This window comes from Pinus tabuliformis, chromosome 2_2 (genome assembly GCF_031772625.1).
Source record: "Pinus tabuliformis cultivar Carrire ecotype Pingquan chromosome 2_2, CPIR1, whole genome shotgun sequence".
NCBI lineage: Eukaryota > Viridiplantae > Streptophyta > Pinopsida > Pinales > Pinaceae > Pinus > Pinus tabuliformis.
This window is the reverse complement of record NC_142300.1, coordinates 43,005,974-43,021,611: the sequence shown is the minus strand read 5'-3', so window position 1 is coordinate 43,021,611 and position 15,638 is coordinate 43,005,974. Positions and strand designations below refer to the sequence as shown.

The 15,638-nt window shown below is 38.7% G+C and overlaps 1 protein-coding gene across 1 annotated transcript; it reads left to right on the top strand.

The window, feature by feature from the left end:
- The first annotated feature begins 14,533 nt into the window (after positions 1–14,533).
- LOC149191405 (uncharacterized) lies at positions 14,534–15,320 on the top strand. The gene is made up of 2 exons (XM_089406643.1): positions 14,534–15,101; positions 15,256–15,320. Exons 1-2 carry the CDS (start codon positions 14,534–14,536, stop codon positions 15,318–15,320), a joined length of 633 nt encoding a protein of 210 aa, XP_089262769.1.
- The last annotated feature ends 318 nt before the right edge of the window (positions 15,321–15,638 follow it).

Here is a 15,638-nt window from a genome sequence, read left to right as displayed (position 1 = left end):
GTCTAAGCAACTGATTATCCTTGTTTTCCTTCTCAAGGAGCTTCTACAAGTGTTCATTTAACTTATTGAGCCAATATTCCTTGTGTTGATGGACCTCAAGGGCAATCATATCCTCTAGGTCAAGGTCTTCATTCAACAGAATGTGCTCTTGCTCTTCTTGCAATGCCTTCTTTAGGCCCCTTGTTCTTGGCCTTTTCCTCTTTCATTTCCCTTTTGATCCTTCAGGCTCACTTGATTCTATGATCTCCTTGCCTTGGCCAACCTACTGCAATAACTTGGTTTGTTCCTTTTCCATGATCAACTCCTTTGCTTTGAGCTGATTATTCTCCTGTTCAAGGAATGATATGACATAGTTTGCTCTTTACATATTGATTGTTAGCTCTTTGATTTGATAGTCCTTCTCTCTGAATTTTTGTCACATGCTTGAAGTATGATCCTCGGCCTCTGAGTCAACCAGCTCAAACTGATGCTCAACTGTGTCTTTCTCTTTTGTTGTCGGTCCCTGCTTTGTCGATGAAGAAGGCTTGGCCCCTTTCTCTCCATGAGAAGAAAACACAAGCCTCTATCCTCTCTTATACACTTTAGTCACCTCAGGCTTAGGTGGTTGAGTTTTCTCCACTTATTTTCTATAGGATCCCACCTTTTTTTGTTGTTTTGGCACATTAGGAGACTGAGCTACTACATTTGCTTCATGCCATTTCAGGGTTGTTTCTAAAAAGGCTTCCCAAGCCATACCTTTCTCTGCAAGCTGGTGAAGGAAAATAGTTTTGATTAGACTGTGATGAAACAATCTTGGGGAGTTCTCTTTGTCCTTTAATTGTATTTTTTATGACATTTTGGAAATGCTCTTGGATAGGTAGTTACACATGTTGAGTGGATTTTTAGAGATGAAATGCATCAGGAGGCGAATATGATAAGCATACAACCTGGAGAATCTCCCTTCACAAGTAAAGAACCTCATGACACTCTTCATCAGAGGGGCATACTTCTCAAATAAGTATCTGAAAGGCATAAGGTGAGCATGTGTTTCTCTGTATGGCGTTTTTAAGAAAGGCTTGTAGTGTTCAAGATCTAGGCTCATTCCTTTGAACCAATATTCGCCATTGTCAGGTGACCCTGTTGCGAGTGAGATGAAGACCACTCAAAAACTGAAATCAACACCAGTGATGACAGCAGTTTCGCCTTTCAACTGAGCTGCCACCCAATCTGTTAATTGTTCATGAAACCCCACCTCGCTCACTCTTTTGCAAAACTCCAAGCAATGTACATCCTTGAAGCATTGTTTGATGAAAGGATAGGAGTTGATTGCATTGCAGTCTGATGGCTCATATCTGAGGATCTTCCCTCCTTTATGATGTATTTTTCTCTCTGGTGAAGATTCTGCCTCCATGATGACAAAAAATCCTAGCAGCAGGCAGCGAAAAATAAAGTGTGAGGTGTGAATGGAAATGAAGTGATGTGAAGGTGGATTTTGACAAAATGATAGAGGATGTTTGAAAAAGGTGGATATGGACTTTGGAAGATGATGAAAATGAGTGAAGAAATAATGGAAGAGTGATCTATTTGCATGAAGGTAAAACAGGGTTTATAATGGAACATGCCCAAAAACCTCTAGGAATGAGCTAGGGTTTTGTTTTTTGAGTGGTAAAACTTTGCTTTGAGGTGGGTTAAATGGTTAAAATGGTTTATTAAACATGTATGCAGGTGTAGGAAAACATTTTACATGTTTTAGAAACCAAAAATAAAAATGGCCATTTTCACCTTATCATTTCCCATGCAAAATTTCACTACAAACCCTAATTTGAAGAATCATTAACATGAGATGAATTTGGAAAAGCAAATGAGGGATAATGATGGTGTACTTACTTGTCTCTTGTCTTAGAAGTCAATAAAATTAAGCTTGCAAGTCAAAAATTGAGATTTGGGAGAGTTTTGAACGATTTCTGGTCACTTTGTCCTGAGCGCAATGCCTAAGCGCAGTGTAGTTCTTCTGAGCATAGCGCAATTCTTCTGAGCGCAACACCTCTAATCTAAGCACAGTGCTTTGTTTCTAAGTGCAATGCCTAAAGAGTTTTGTCAATTTTTCCTAGGAAATTGACTTTTTTGCTCTCTTAGACAGGATAGATCGATACTCAAGAGTGAATAGGAGGTAAATGAACAAGTTTGGGGGATTTTGAGTTTATATAGGAAAAGTTACTTCTCTTTTTTTAAAATAAATTGGACCCACCCTCCTCTAAAAACTGATTTTTCACTTATGAAAGAAGAGTTACCTTTACCACTGAAAACCTGAGCCATCGTTTACTTTCCTGAGTGCTGGAACTCCTTCTTCTCGAACTTTTTGAACATGAGAGCATGGTGAATGTGTGAAAATTCACAAATAAATTCCCATGATTTCTTTGTCATGCTCTATTCACTGATGGTTTTATTCATGAAAATGATGGACCTTGGAAACCCTAGTGACCTAATGAATGACTTGAGACTAAATGGGATGATGATGATGACTGATAGGTTTTTATTATGACACCTCCATAAAAGTGTGATTGGTGACCAGCATGAGTGAATTTCCAAAAGATCGACCTCATCTCTAGACTGACCAAAGAGTGACCAAATTTTGTTATGTGAACCTAGTGACATGAAAAACTTGATTTTGATAGTCTTGACAAGCATAGTAAAAGCACGTTTGATCCAAATGACAAGCTAACAGGACTGACACTAACATTGGGGACAATTTTCAAAAAACAACTGTCTTGATGTGATTGATTCTTGTGATTCTATATCACTGTTATTTTCTCTATGTAATTATGTGATCACCATAGTAGAATTTATTTTAATATTTACTGAAGGGTTTTTTGTAAATAACTTATTGTGAGAAACAAGTAGGTGAAATAAATCAGTTGATGTAGTAGAATTTCGTATTAGAAATTTTCACACTATTAATTTCAACTCATTATCTAGGAAGTTGATCTAGAAACCTCCTTTAGTGCCTTGGAACCTGAATGCCTCAATGGTAGGTTTCTCACTTTTGACGACATGTTTTCATTATTGACCTTTGATCGAATGATTCTATGGGTGTTTGACTTCAAGACATTTATTCACACCTCGTAAATTCTACTGGAGTACCTTCAGAACCATTGTCATTATTGGTGGTTTCTCTCGCATTTGTTAATGGTTCACATCAATGGTCGATAATCAGGAAGTTTCTACCGTGTTTGAGTTCAAAACATTCACTCGCATGGTTATATTCATACTATGGATCGATATATATGAAGACCAAGACCCTAGATCTAGTTTCATCTATCTAGGTTGCATGGATTTTTTAAATATTCATGATTGTAAATATGGATCCATATTTGATGGTTGTGTCCATACTAAGTCTATTATTGACATGGATCTTTATACATTTCCATACTTTTTATTTGAGATACTTGTACTCTAAGTATGGGAATGCCTACCTCAGTGATGATTATATGAAGATATTATATTGTAATCCCTGATTTTTTTTTAGTTCTACAACCAGTTGATCTCTAATCCAAACATTTTCATGATAAAACGCTTCAGTCCTCAAACACCTTTTCTAACTTTTCAGTTTAGGGGGTAATCTATTACACGTCATTTTTCACCATTAGGAAAATGACCGCAAATCTGGATCTCTCACTATCCGATGAACTCTTGCAAGCAATCCCCTACAATGTTAGAAGAAAAATCATTCTGAAAACAACAATAATCCTAGATTACATTGCTTAAAAACCTAATTTCAAGTACTTTAGCACTTTTCCTTGCACTTATTTATGAAAACACAGTTATAATCATTGTAGCCTGTGCAATCTTGCGCTCTGTCTTCCATTAAAAATTGTGATATCCTTTTAATGTAAGTAAAAATAAAAAAAATAATCAATTTCTAGAAGCCTTATTGGGGAATATTATACGGACAAGACAGACTTGAGACCCTATCTATTTGGGCCTCGTCCCATGGTTCATCAATATATTCCCTCTCATTATGGAACCCTAATCTCCATCTTTGTGGATCTTACCCTTAGAAAGAGGATCTCTAACCCACTCCTCTTGTCTTATAAATTCACTACGGAACATAGGGGAAGGGGTTTACTTTTGATGTAAACTTATGTTGTCAATTTGAGGTTGGAAGTTTGTCACTTAAGGGAGGATTGGAGACTATTGGAAGGAGATTTTCCAACATCAAGGCAAGGTTTTACCTCTCCTTTTTATTCAATTATAATACAAAAGAGTATTTCTTTCTCACTATATTGTCCATTGGATCTGATATATTGAATGTTTAATTTCATTGTCCATTGGTTATAATATTAGGTACTAGTCTCCTTGATCACTAGTATAGGTTATATTGAATCATTATATATCATATGCCTTTGATAATTTATTTTTTATTATGTTTACAGGTCTAGATTCTGAGCATTGGGAAGTTGCATCAAACCATAGTGAGGATCTTCATTAGGCATTTCGTTTGAAAGGTATGGATTTCATATTCCATTTCTCCTGCTTACAATTCCATAGGAATAGACCTAGGGAAAGATTTACTAGTTTGTTTGTTTGTTACTAGATTCGGTCACTGATTCTAGGGATATATTCTCTTTTCTACAAGACGATATTTGTCCACCTAACATGGGCCCATTACCCTGACCATTCCTCACTTGCGTACTTTACATTTTCTCTGGGGCACACCTTCCAGACTGACCTATCTATGTGTTCACCCTCATTCCAATGAACAAACTGTCGAGTTCACGTGTTCACCACCACATCCCAAGATTACATCATCCCATGCTCCTTTAAACATGCTCCATCTTTGAACACCCAAGGGTCAAACTCTATGCTTATGTGTCCAGACCAGTCCACACATTTGCATGGTCAATCCTCCTTATAGGTCCACTAGCTCACACATTCACTTAACTACTGTGATAATCCTTTTCCTGCCACAACATTCCAGCACTAAGTTAGCATGGATCTCCCTTGAGTGTTGTGCATTATTATCTCTAGAAGATGGACTCTAGGACAAATATATTCCCATAGATTGCCACCAGATTCCCTGTCTAAATGGGTACCACTTACCACTACCTTACATTGTGGTACACTGACTTTTTGTGGAAACTAACTCTTCTGTCGAGAAATGTACATCCTCCAATTAATCTCGGCCTGCTCCATGATCAGCATGCCACACTAGCTCGGTCCTCGTTAGCCTAATATCTCCTCCACGCAGCCATTTGAAAGCTTACGGGATGTAACCTTTGGGCTTACATCATTTTGGGCTTCTCCTCGGTCGTTGATCTCTCTAGCTTGATCTCGGCTACTGGATATGAGGGTGTTCACTTTAGGTCATAACCCATGGTTCTATGTCGATACATGGGGATTTGAGTTAGGGATCTTTTTAAAGATAAGGCTCTATATGAAGGCTCCTCCCATGCATTATATTCCACACTAATGAAATGCATTTGGGATGCGAGAGGATAAAGAAAAATATCCTATGCACACAGTCGCATATACTCTGTCAAGGCCACAGTGGTTTTTCTCGATACTTGGGTTTCATAAAACTCACATTGAACCACTTATGGAGAGCCATGGTGGTTCTATAATGACTTGGATCCACACTAGGGTTTGATTATTGCTAATATGGTTTACTGAGGCACCTGTTAGTGTTATGCCACCTGAGCTTATAGTAGAGTCACTATCTTTGGGTTCTTAATGGAAAAGATACAAGACATAGTACAGGTACTTTTCCATTCAGACCATTAGCTTATCCATTTAGAATCTCATAGGTCTATGGTCTCCCTTAATGATCAATCAGCATGCCAAGACCCATATGCCTAACTAGAAGCATACAAAGGAGTACATGTCCACAGAGGAACATATTCCCATCATATTTATGGCTTGAACGCAATGTCATTCCATCCAAGAAGTATAAAACCAAGTCCTCTAGCTCCTAAAGAAATCTTATCTACAACAAGGAGAACAAGACCCTCTCAGCCCTAAGCTTGGGGAATATAGAAATATCAAACCAAGAACTTGGGTCTACATTATTGGAAGGCATATAGCAACACGCACATAAAATAAACAGGCTCAGGGGCTAGCAAGGAGAAATGAATCTCAAATATGCTGCCCAAAATTGTATGCAGTGCAGAGGAAAACCTCCAATCGAACTAGCTCATGCTACTACAATTTATGAAGAGGTTTACAGGCAAATTATTAACAGAAATAACCAATATATGAATACCCACTAGTAGAGTACCAATCAAGTTGAGCACCATGGCTATAACTAGCCATTCAAGTAGGGATTTACCACATCATCTCAGCACTGAGACAACATATAGAATATGGCACTCAACCTTGAGAGATTCAACATCAACACATGCATAGCAAAAATGCAACTTTGTGTGAAGTACAAGAACATAAAACCAAGTCATTCAAGATCATGAGGTCATGCCTTGCACAACACAGGATATAGATCTATTGGATCGAGTCCTTGATAAAATGGATGTGTAGACCCAACACTAGGGTATGCATCATTGAAGGCTTGAAGAATACCCTCATATAAAATAATAGGTCAATAAGGATAAAAGAGGAGGAAATCCTCAATATTACCACATTGCAACATAACAATGCTAATGAAAGCTTGTAATCAACGTAATCACCATACTACAATAAGAAAGAGTTCCCATGCTAAATATTGTTGTGACATAACCAATATTATTACACGTTATCCTAATGTCTTTAAACATTAACATAGAAACTTAGTCAATCTTGTAAATAATACTAACACAATCATGTCTCATGCACAATAGCACCATTTCAAACCAGAAATGTAACACACATTCATTATCATGGAAAATACATGAGGAACACTTATCTTGTGAGTTTTTAGGCAACTAAGTCTGGGACTATGACTCTCCACCCAACCATAGATAAGCTAAAACCACTATACTGATCAAACGGATTAAAAATATGCTCAAAAATTAAAGTGCTCAAAATTTCCTAAAACCAATGTCAAATCGTAGATCTCATCGTTCTGATTCCAACGATGCTTGAATCACCTCAATCTGACACTTTATGTGAAATATATTGTGTTTTGAAGTCTTGGGCAAACAGTTAAAAAGTCAATTGCATGGTTGACTAGGTTGTTGTATGGGTATGTCGTAAAAGTGACATGGTGCTAACATCAATAGGTGATTTTACATGTGCAAAAAAAATATGGACTAGTCACATGCTGATATGTGGTAAGTCATACATGCTATGTTGGTAGCATTTTATTGGTTGTTGAGTTTTGGGTGGCCCAATTAGGATGCATCACATGGCTCAATGAGAGGGTGTCATGTGGCCCTCAGGTCCTATGAAAATTATTTTTTGGGGTCCAACTGACCCGGCAAGGTTGGACCCATAACCTCTAGTGTAATAACCATTTGTCTTACTAATAGACCATGCATGTGTTTCTTACCATATAATAGTTTACAATTAATCTTAAGGAGTAATGGTTGGCGAATTTTTTTTGGGGTGGGGGGGGAGCTGGATTGGAGGGCTCTCCCAAGCAGCCATGGCCCTAGATCTTGTGACATAACATGTGACCATAGCATAGAGGAAAGGTAGATGAGGTGGGCACGTGGCCCAACCCTGAGCCACATGGCATACCACATGTCTGAGAGCCAGGCAGAAAGGGCAGTTCATGAGGCACTTAGCCCATGCCCAGCCCAAGCCCATATTATAACCCATATGCCCATAGCACAACCGATGAGAGAGGGCTTGGAAGCTAGGGTGGGTGTGTGGCCCAACCTCAGGCCACATGGCACACAATGTAACTAGTGGCAGAGTTCTGACGAGAGCATGGCCTTTGTCCTACGCCCCTAGCCACATGCCTTACCGTATAACCGACACCAGGGCTTAAAAATCGGCGCTTAATGCCTTATTGGTGAGTTTATTCATTCAAAAATTTGCACCATTGGCAGTAGAATAAGCACTAATCTGGAGCAAAATTGTCATTTGGTGGTTCTGCCAAAGGTGAATTTTGTTTCCTGGTTAGTAAGTTTTTTAAATTTACATGATAAATAGTAGAAAAAGGAGCAAGGAGACCTATCTTGGCCATATTTCAATCTTTTTTATCTAAAGAAGAGCCTACACAGGGGTTTTTGGGTGTTAAAGACACAATGGCAGCATTGTTTTTATGATTTGAGTATTGTATGTTGAATAATTTGCAGAGCCAAGTCTATTTGTGTTGCAAATAGAGAGTGTTTTTGGATTCTTTGGGGTCATATGGATACCTTTTTTAGCACAGAAAGAGCCTAGAAAGGGGTTTTTGATCCTTCTGGATGCATCTGCAACACTTGTTTCTTTTTAGAGTAGCCAGTTTTAGTCTATTCTCAGTATGATTTTAGGAAAAAGACCATTTCAACACTTCATTATGAAGTAGTTGAACTTGTTCTCTTTGATCTTAGAATGAGTATGAGGACTTGTTGCCACATTCAGTGAGAGTGTCCTTTTCTTTTGGTGCCATCATTTCTTTGCTAAAGTGAGTCAACTTGTGAATGAGATTTCTCTGAGGGAGAATCTTTCTTTGAAGGAGAAACAGTGCCACTCTAGAAGTAGGTTTACTCTATGAGACAAAGATTTGTTATGTACTCTTTTTGTTGTTGAGATCAATAATGTAACCACCCCTGCCATATCTACCTAGTTTCATTGGCCTACTAGGGTAAACATGATATGAGGGCTAGTTTGGCATGACCCTACCTCCTAGCTTCATTAAGGAAGTGGAGTCGACTAACTGAAACTTTACTAACCTTCCTCGGGAGCTACAGTATCCCCAAGAGTTAAACCACCCCTCCAGGTGCCTAAACCCTGAGTTAGATTTCTTTTAGAGTGATATGGACTCCCATTCACTTGCATAATAAGGAAATCTAGTGACTATAAGCCTCCAGACGCATGTATAACCCTGCCTCCCAACAACTACAATCTAGATTTCCCAATTTTGAGCGTGAGACCCCCGAATCTGAGCCACGTTTTTAGGGCTAGTATCCATAACTCTACCCAAAACTTGATAAAACTTTTCAAAATGATGAATGACACCAGGACAAAGCCATTAATGTAAAACTTATTCAATAAATTGTCCTAACCAGGCTTAACCATGACAAACATTTTGTCAAACATATTGTGAACATGTAATCTACAGGTCATGAATGCATACTTAAACATAGGGGTCTGATACTTATTTAAGAAATATCAAGAAGGTCTAATGCCCTCTCATAATTAGCTGCAATAACATCTATTAGGTCATTCATTCAATAACCAGTCATTTACCAATCAAAACATTATAAGAGTCATAACTAGAATATGTTATAAAAACCATGCTTATAACCAACATATAATGGGAATAATAACAATAGCCATCAAATCTGCATCATAACAAGTACATTTACTTATAAACTAAAAGAGGAAAAGAGCTCTTATTAACATATGCAAAATCCAACCAAGTCAGGGACTTCCACATACCACCCAACCATAGATTGGGCTGAACCAAATATTTCTTTCACCCAATCACCCTTGTGCCATATTCCAAGCATGAATATGGGACTCACAACAAAACAATCAAGATTCCTCAAGGTTCACTGCAATCCTAAAAAAATTGGTCAAGTGACTCCTAGGCCCTAAATATCACTTACACAACCAGGCTTTACCGCAATCTCGCCATTACTAGTCAAGGGATTCCTCTGCCCAAAAAAAAACATACACTACCAGGCTTTACCGCAATCCCCCAAAAACCGATCAAGGGATCAGTAGGCCCTAAACATGCTTGGATGCCTATGTGTTTCTTCACTAATGCCTCTACAACTTTTCCCATCTCCACCCTCATGTTTTACCACAATCTTTCCAAAACTGGTCAAAAGATTCCTAAGCCCTTAGGAATTTTCCTGAGACCATCTCACCTGGTTCCAAAACGATATGTAAATCCAAAGCTTAACCAAATGAAATAACCCCATCACACAATGGCTATTTGGAAATGGCAAGGAAAGGTTGAAACCATTGTCACACCTTAAAAAACCCATTTCAATGAAAACAAGAGAACCAAATCCATACATGCATGTACCATGCATTCCAAAACTAGCAAGGGAATTATACATGCAACTCGATACCTACAAAGTAATCCCATTGTAGTCACTTGATCCAACTCTTCCTTGCTTAATCCTTGCTTTCCTTTTCTTTCTTGTCCTTCCTTTGCCTTCCTTTCTCCAATTCTAGAGTGCTCTAAGAATTCTCTAAGTGTTCAAGAGTATGAGAGAGATAATAGAGAGAGAGCTCCAAAATTGAACTGAAAAAATCTATGAACTGATCCTCAAAAGCCTTTTTATCATTGAGGCCCCTATTTTTTCATTTTCCTTTAATTTTTCTTTCAATTTACTCCTCGCGTGCAATTTTGTGGCCTTTCACCTTCCTTTTATCCTATTTTCCTTTATTTTCATAAATAAAATTCCAATCAATGCCTCTTTGCTTTTTCAAAACCTTTTCCAATCCCTTTTCCAATTTCCCCTTAGCCATAATAAACCAATTGAAGACCCACTAGGATGTTTTTCCCACCATTCAGCTTGGAATATGTGTCCCATGACCTTGGTCTTATTTTTCCTATATTAAATTTATTACATGAACTTTCAACCCAAGGCTGTTACAGACCCCTCCCCCTTAGGGGAACACTGTCCTCAATGTTCTTTGACACCTATGACTAGCAGTCACTCAACTTCCAAGTTCCTCGGCTTCCACTTTCCCAGGAAATCCATCCCTTGGCAAGGTTTCCTCGCATTAGAAGTTCCAAAAGCCAAGGCATATCCCTGCCTCAAAACCATAATACTTGTCATAGCATGATCATGTAAATCAATGGACATTATTGGGTACCAGTGTCCCATAATGGCCCTAGTCCTAAAGTGCTTTACCAGCATACTGATGCCTATTCCAATTCCTTTTATTGTTGTTGTTAATTCTTGCAGTTAGTTCCAACCACCCAAACTAGGAATTTCCCTTCTTTCCTATACGAGGTACATAACTTCCACTAGATTCAAAATAAATTTAAATAAATTCAAATCATACCTCATTGGTGGCTAGTCAATAAGGTACACTTGCAATTTTGTTCACTTCCTGTCACAAAAAGTCAAACCATATCTTTTACCAAATCACCATGTATAAACATATCACATCTAGTTAGCTCAAAACACAACCATCATAATCAGAATCATAAATCACATGCAATCATCATAAACTAGGATTATAGATCACATGTAACCATCATAAATCATAATCATATATCACATGCATAATAAAAATGAAATGAAATATTGATACTTATCCTCCAATCAGTGATTTTGTTTCCACATTTGTTCTTTCCGTACACACACCATATTAGTACACCCGGCAAGCACCTAGTGCTTCTCTTCTCTTCAATCACATACACATACACATAGTGTGCATTACAACACATACACCCACACACAGTTTCCTACACCACGCAATACATCCACCTACACCTTGCATACAACACAACACATACACCTACACCCGATGTACAACACAACACATACACCTACATCTGGCATATAACACAACACATACACCTACATCCAACATACAACACAACACATACACCTACATCCAGTGTTCAACACCACACATATAACTACACCCGGTATACACCACAACACAATACATACACCTACACCTGGTGTACAACACAACACATATACCTACACCCTATGTACAACACAATACATATATGTACACAGAGTACAACACAATGAATACACTTGTCATGATACCATGATTACATAATGCACATACACAATACCACATGTACACAACATAGCATGTACGACATGCACACAATACCACATGTACACAACACACCATGTACGACATGTACATAATACCACATGTACAACAGTACCACATGTACCAACTATATATATAAGAAAATCGACTATTACCTTTTCATGCCAATACCAAGCATGTTTCGCTGCAACTATTCACACATGACAGTCACACATTCTAAAGATCAAGGCATCATGTCTATTAATTTGAAATAAACCTTTACCAAGACTAATAGTCATGTCATCATCAACTAACAATCATTATTCATAATGCTACTCCTAGCACTCAAGTACATATCAGTTGTCTCAACGCATATCGTGTTAGTACAATTGTCTTAAAACAAGATCATTCATTCATGCAATCTTATAGACATACTCATATCATGAAATTAATCAAACATTTAGACAATTTGTAAACATACCATGTTAGATAAACCAAACAAATGACATAATCACACACATACCTCATTAAAGAAGAAATTAACTCCTTCCTGTGAGACCATCCCAAGAATTTATGGGCTGCCCAAGATTCATAAGAGAGGGGTTCCTCTTAGACCAATAGTCAATACTATTGGCTCCCCAACCTATGAACTCGCAAAATATGTTGCCAGAATCCTTAGACCTTTGGTTGGGAATACTGATTCTTTCATCAAGGACTCTCATGTTTTTTTTAATCTTATCAAGAATGAAAGGGTAAACCATGATGACATGTTGGCAAGTTTTGACGTGGTTTCATTATTCACCAAGATCCCTTTAGATGAAGCTATTCAGGTTATAAAGGAGGTTACAAACCCAGAAACTGCAAAACTTGCTGAGATTTGCTTAAGGTCGACTGTTTTCACATTCCAAGGAGGATATTGTGAGCAGACTTCCGGGGTGGCAATGGGATCACCCCTATCACCAATTTTAGCCAACTTATACATGGAGTACCTTGAAAAGAAGTCCCTTGAATCATACCCTTTGAAGCCAGCTTGGTGGAAATGTTTTGTTGATGATACCAACCTAAAATGGACCCACAGTAGGAAAGAGCTTGATAAGTTTTTCGTGCACCTCAACTCTATCTCTCCCGAGATAAAATTTACTATGGAGATAGAAGAAAACAATAGTATCCCATTCTTAGACGTACTTATCATTAGAAAAATGGACGGCTCTCTAGGACATAAAGTTTTTAGGAAATCCACTCACACAGAAAGCTACCTCCACGCTGACTCCTACCATCATTTGTCCCAAAAGTTCGGTGTGCTTAACACTCTTGCCATTAGGGCTTTTCAAATTTTTGACTCTGAACATCTTAAGGAAGAGAAGGAACATTTATCTTCAGTATTTAAGAGTATAGGCTACAAAGAAAAAGAAATTAAGAAAGCCATAGAGAGAGCAGAAAGGAGGGTGTTATCTCAGATACCTAGGGCCCAAGACCTTAACCAGGGTGGTAGAGTCTTCCTACCATATATTCATGGAGTGACAGATAATATTGCCAAGATCCTAAGAAAGAAATACATAGTCACACAGTTCTCAGCACCCGGAACAATTAAGAAAGGTATGAAGTCTGTCAAGGATGACATTGATAGACAACAACTCAAAGGGGTTTATAAAATTGATTGTTCCTGTGGCAAAAGTTACATTGGCGAAACAGGTCGCTCTTTACAGAAAATACTGAAAGAACATGGAGCTGATATTAAGAACGAAAGATCTCGTACTTCAGCCCTTGCGGAGCATTCCTCGAAAACAAAACATCAAGTTTGTTTGGAAAGCACCTCAATTATCGCAAGGGAGGAACAGTATCAAAGAAGGAAGATTAGGGAGGCCCTTGAGATTATAAAACATCCAAAAAATCTCAATAGGGACAACGGGATCAAGATCAGTAAGAGTTGGCTACCCTTAATTAGAGAGTTAGAACCACAAAGGCATCCTAGGTAATTAGGTAGTTGTTTTTCCTCTCCTAACCTAATCTTATAACGATATTATTAATATACAAAGATAAAATTAAAATAGATATGACTATTAGGTTTTATAATAATGATCATTAACATGAAGATTATTTTAATAATAATAATATTAATTTGTTTATAATAAAATAATATAGTAATATTATTTATAATAAAATTATTATTTAACCACTAATAAATATTTATATCATTATATGTTAAAATATAATAATAAAGTATCTAATCTAATATTGTTTATAAAACAAAACAAACTATCTTACCTTATTTTTAATATAAATTGAAAAGAAATTTGTAATTCTTAATAATAATTATTAGAAAATTTTATAATAATAATTATCATAAAAATATTAAAATAAAGATTAAAAAGAAATTTATGATATTAATTTATGAAATTAATAATTAATATTACCTACAAGTTATTTTGCTGCGGAGATGGATAGCGAACTCCCGCCCCCTGGCGCGCCCCTGATCTCCTGAGCACGCAGTGCCTGGCAGCCCTGCTGCTGGGCCGCAGCTCTCTGCTCCGGATCCCTTCGATCTGAGCCTCCTGCCCTCTCTCTCCCGAGCCTCTGGCCTTTTCACGCTTTTTCGGGCCTCCTGCCCTCTCCGCGACAGCCCTGAGGCTGGCTGCGGCCCCTGCTGTTTTTTCTCCTCCCCAAGGCCTTCTGCCCTTTTCACCTTCGAACCCCTTGTCCTCCTAGCCGTCTTCCTGCGCCCCTGTGTGGAACTATGGCACAGCCTTCTCAAGAGCAAGTAGAAATGGAGAAAGCCTTCGCTTCTCTCATTCCTGAGAACAACAAGGAAAGGATCCGTCCTACAGCATCAAAGTTTGTCAAAAAGTTGGACGAAATCCCGGAGGTCCCTCTTCCCTCAGCACTTCCAAGAAGAGCTGCCGTGGCTCTTGCAGATCGTGGATTAGTTGGACAGTTCACGGGGTTATGGCCTTCCCCCCGCACGGTTCAACGCTGGGTGGAAAGAAACTGGAATGCGATGGTCCAAGGGAAAATCGCTATAAGATTTTGTGGAAGGGGATTCTTTACCTTCCTCTTTGAATCAGTGGAAGATCGCAACCTCATCTTCAGAAACGGACCCTATTTCATGGACACCAGAGGACTTTATCTCAATCGTTGGACTCCTGACTTCGATCCAGAAATGGACGTTCCCAACGCGGTCCCTGTATGGGTTCGTCTGCCACACCTCCCACTCCACTGCTGGGGAGATGAATCTGTTCGCGCTATCGGAAACGCAGTAGGGAAATATGTAGACAGATCGGAGCCAAAGGAGAATATGTATGCTTGTGCGAGGATATGCGTAGAAGTGGACCTAGGCAAAGGCTTACCAGAGGCAATCAAACTCAAAGTAGACCAGTGGACGCACATTCAGCAAGTGGACTACGAGCAGCTCCCCTTCAAATGCAAGGTATGTCATGAATACGGTCACTTTGCTAACAGATGCAGCAAATCTAGAACAGAAGATAATAGCAATAAAGAAGCCCCTGAGGAAGCATGGGAAATAGTCCGGAAAAAAAAAAAGACAAACCCTCCCCTGGATTCAGTTGAACCCTCATCGAAAACACCTTTCCCCTCCATGCACCCATCCAGTTCTGGGCCTCCACCCTCCTCCTCTCAGCAAGTACCTCCTCCTTTCCCCTCCTCTCCTCCTCGTTCCTCTGACCCCTCCATCCCTCCGTCCTCAAACCCTTTCGCATCCCTTTCTGAAGAAGATCCCATTCAAGACCCTTTATCTGATCAGCATATCCCTTCATCCCCCCATACCACTCAACCCTCCCCGGACACTACCTCAACAAGAATCACAAGAAGCCTATCAAAGGACC

Excerpts from the sequence above, each read along its gene's own strand:
- LOC149191405 (XM_089406643.1), top strand. The coding sequence starts at position 14,534 with ATGGCACAGCCTTCTCAAGAGCAAGTAGAAATGGAGAAAGCCTTCGCT. Across the intron at positions 15,102-15,255 it reads AAAGGAGAATATGTATGCTT|ATGCAGCAAATCTAGAACAG; the intron begins GTGCGAGGATAT and ends CTTTGCTAACAG.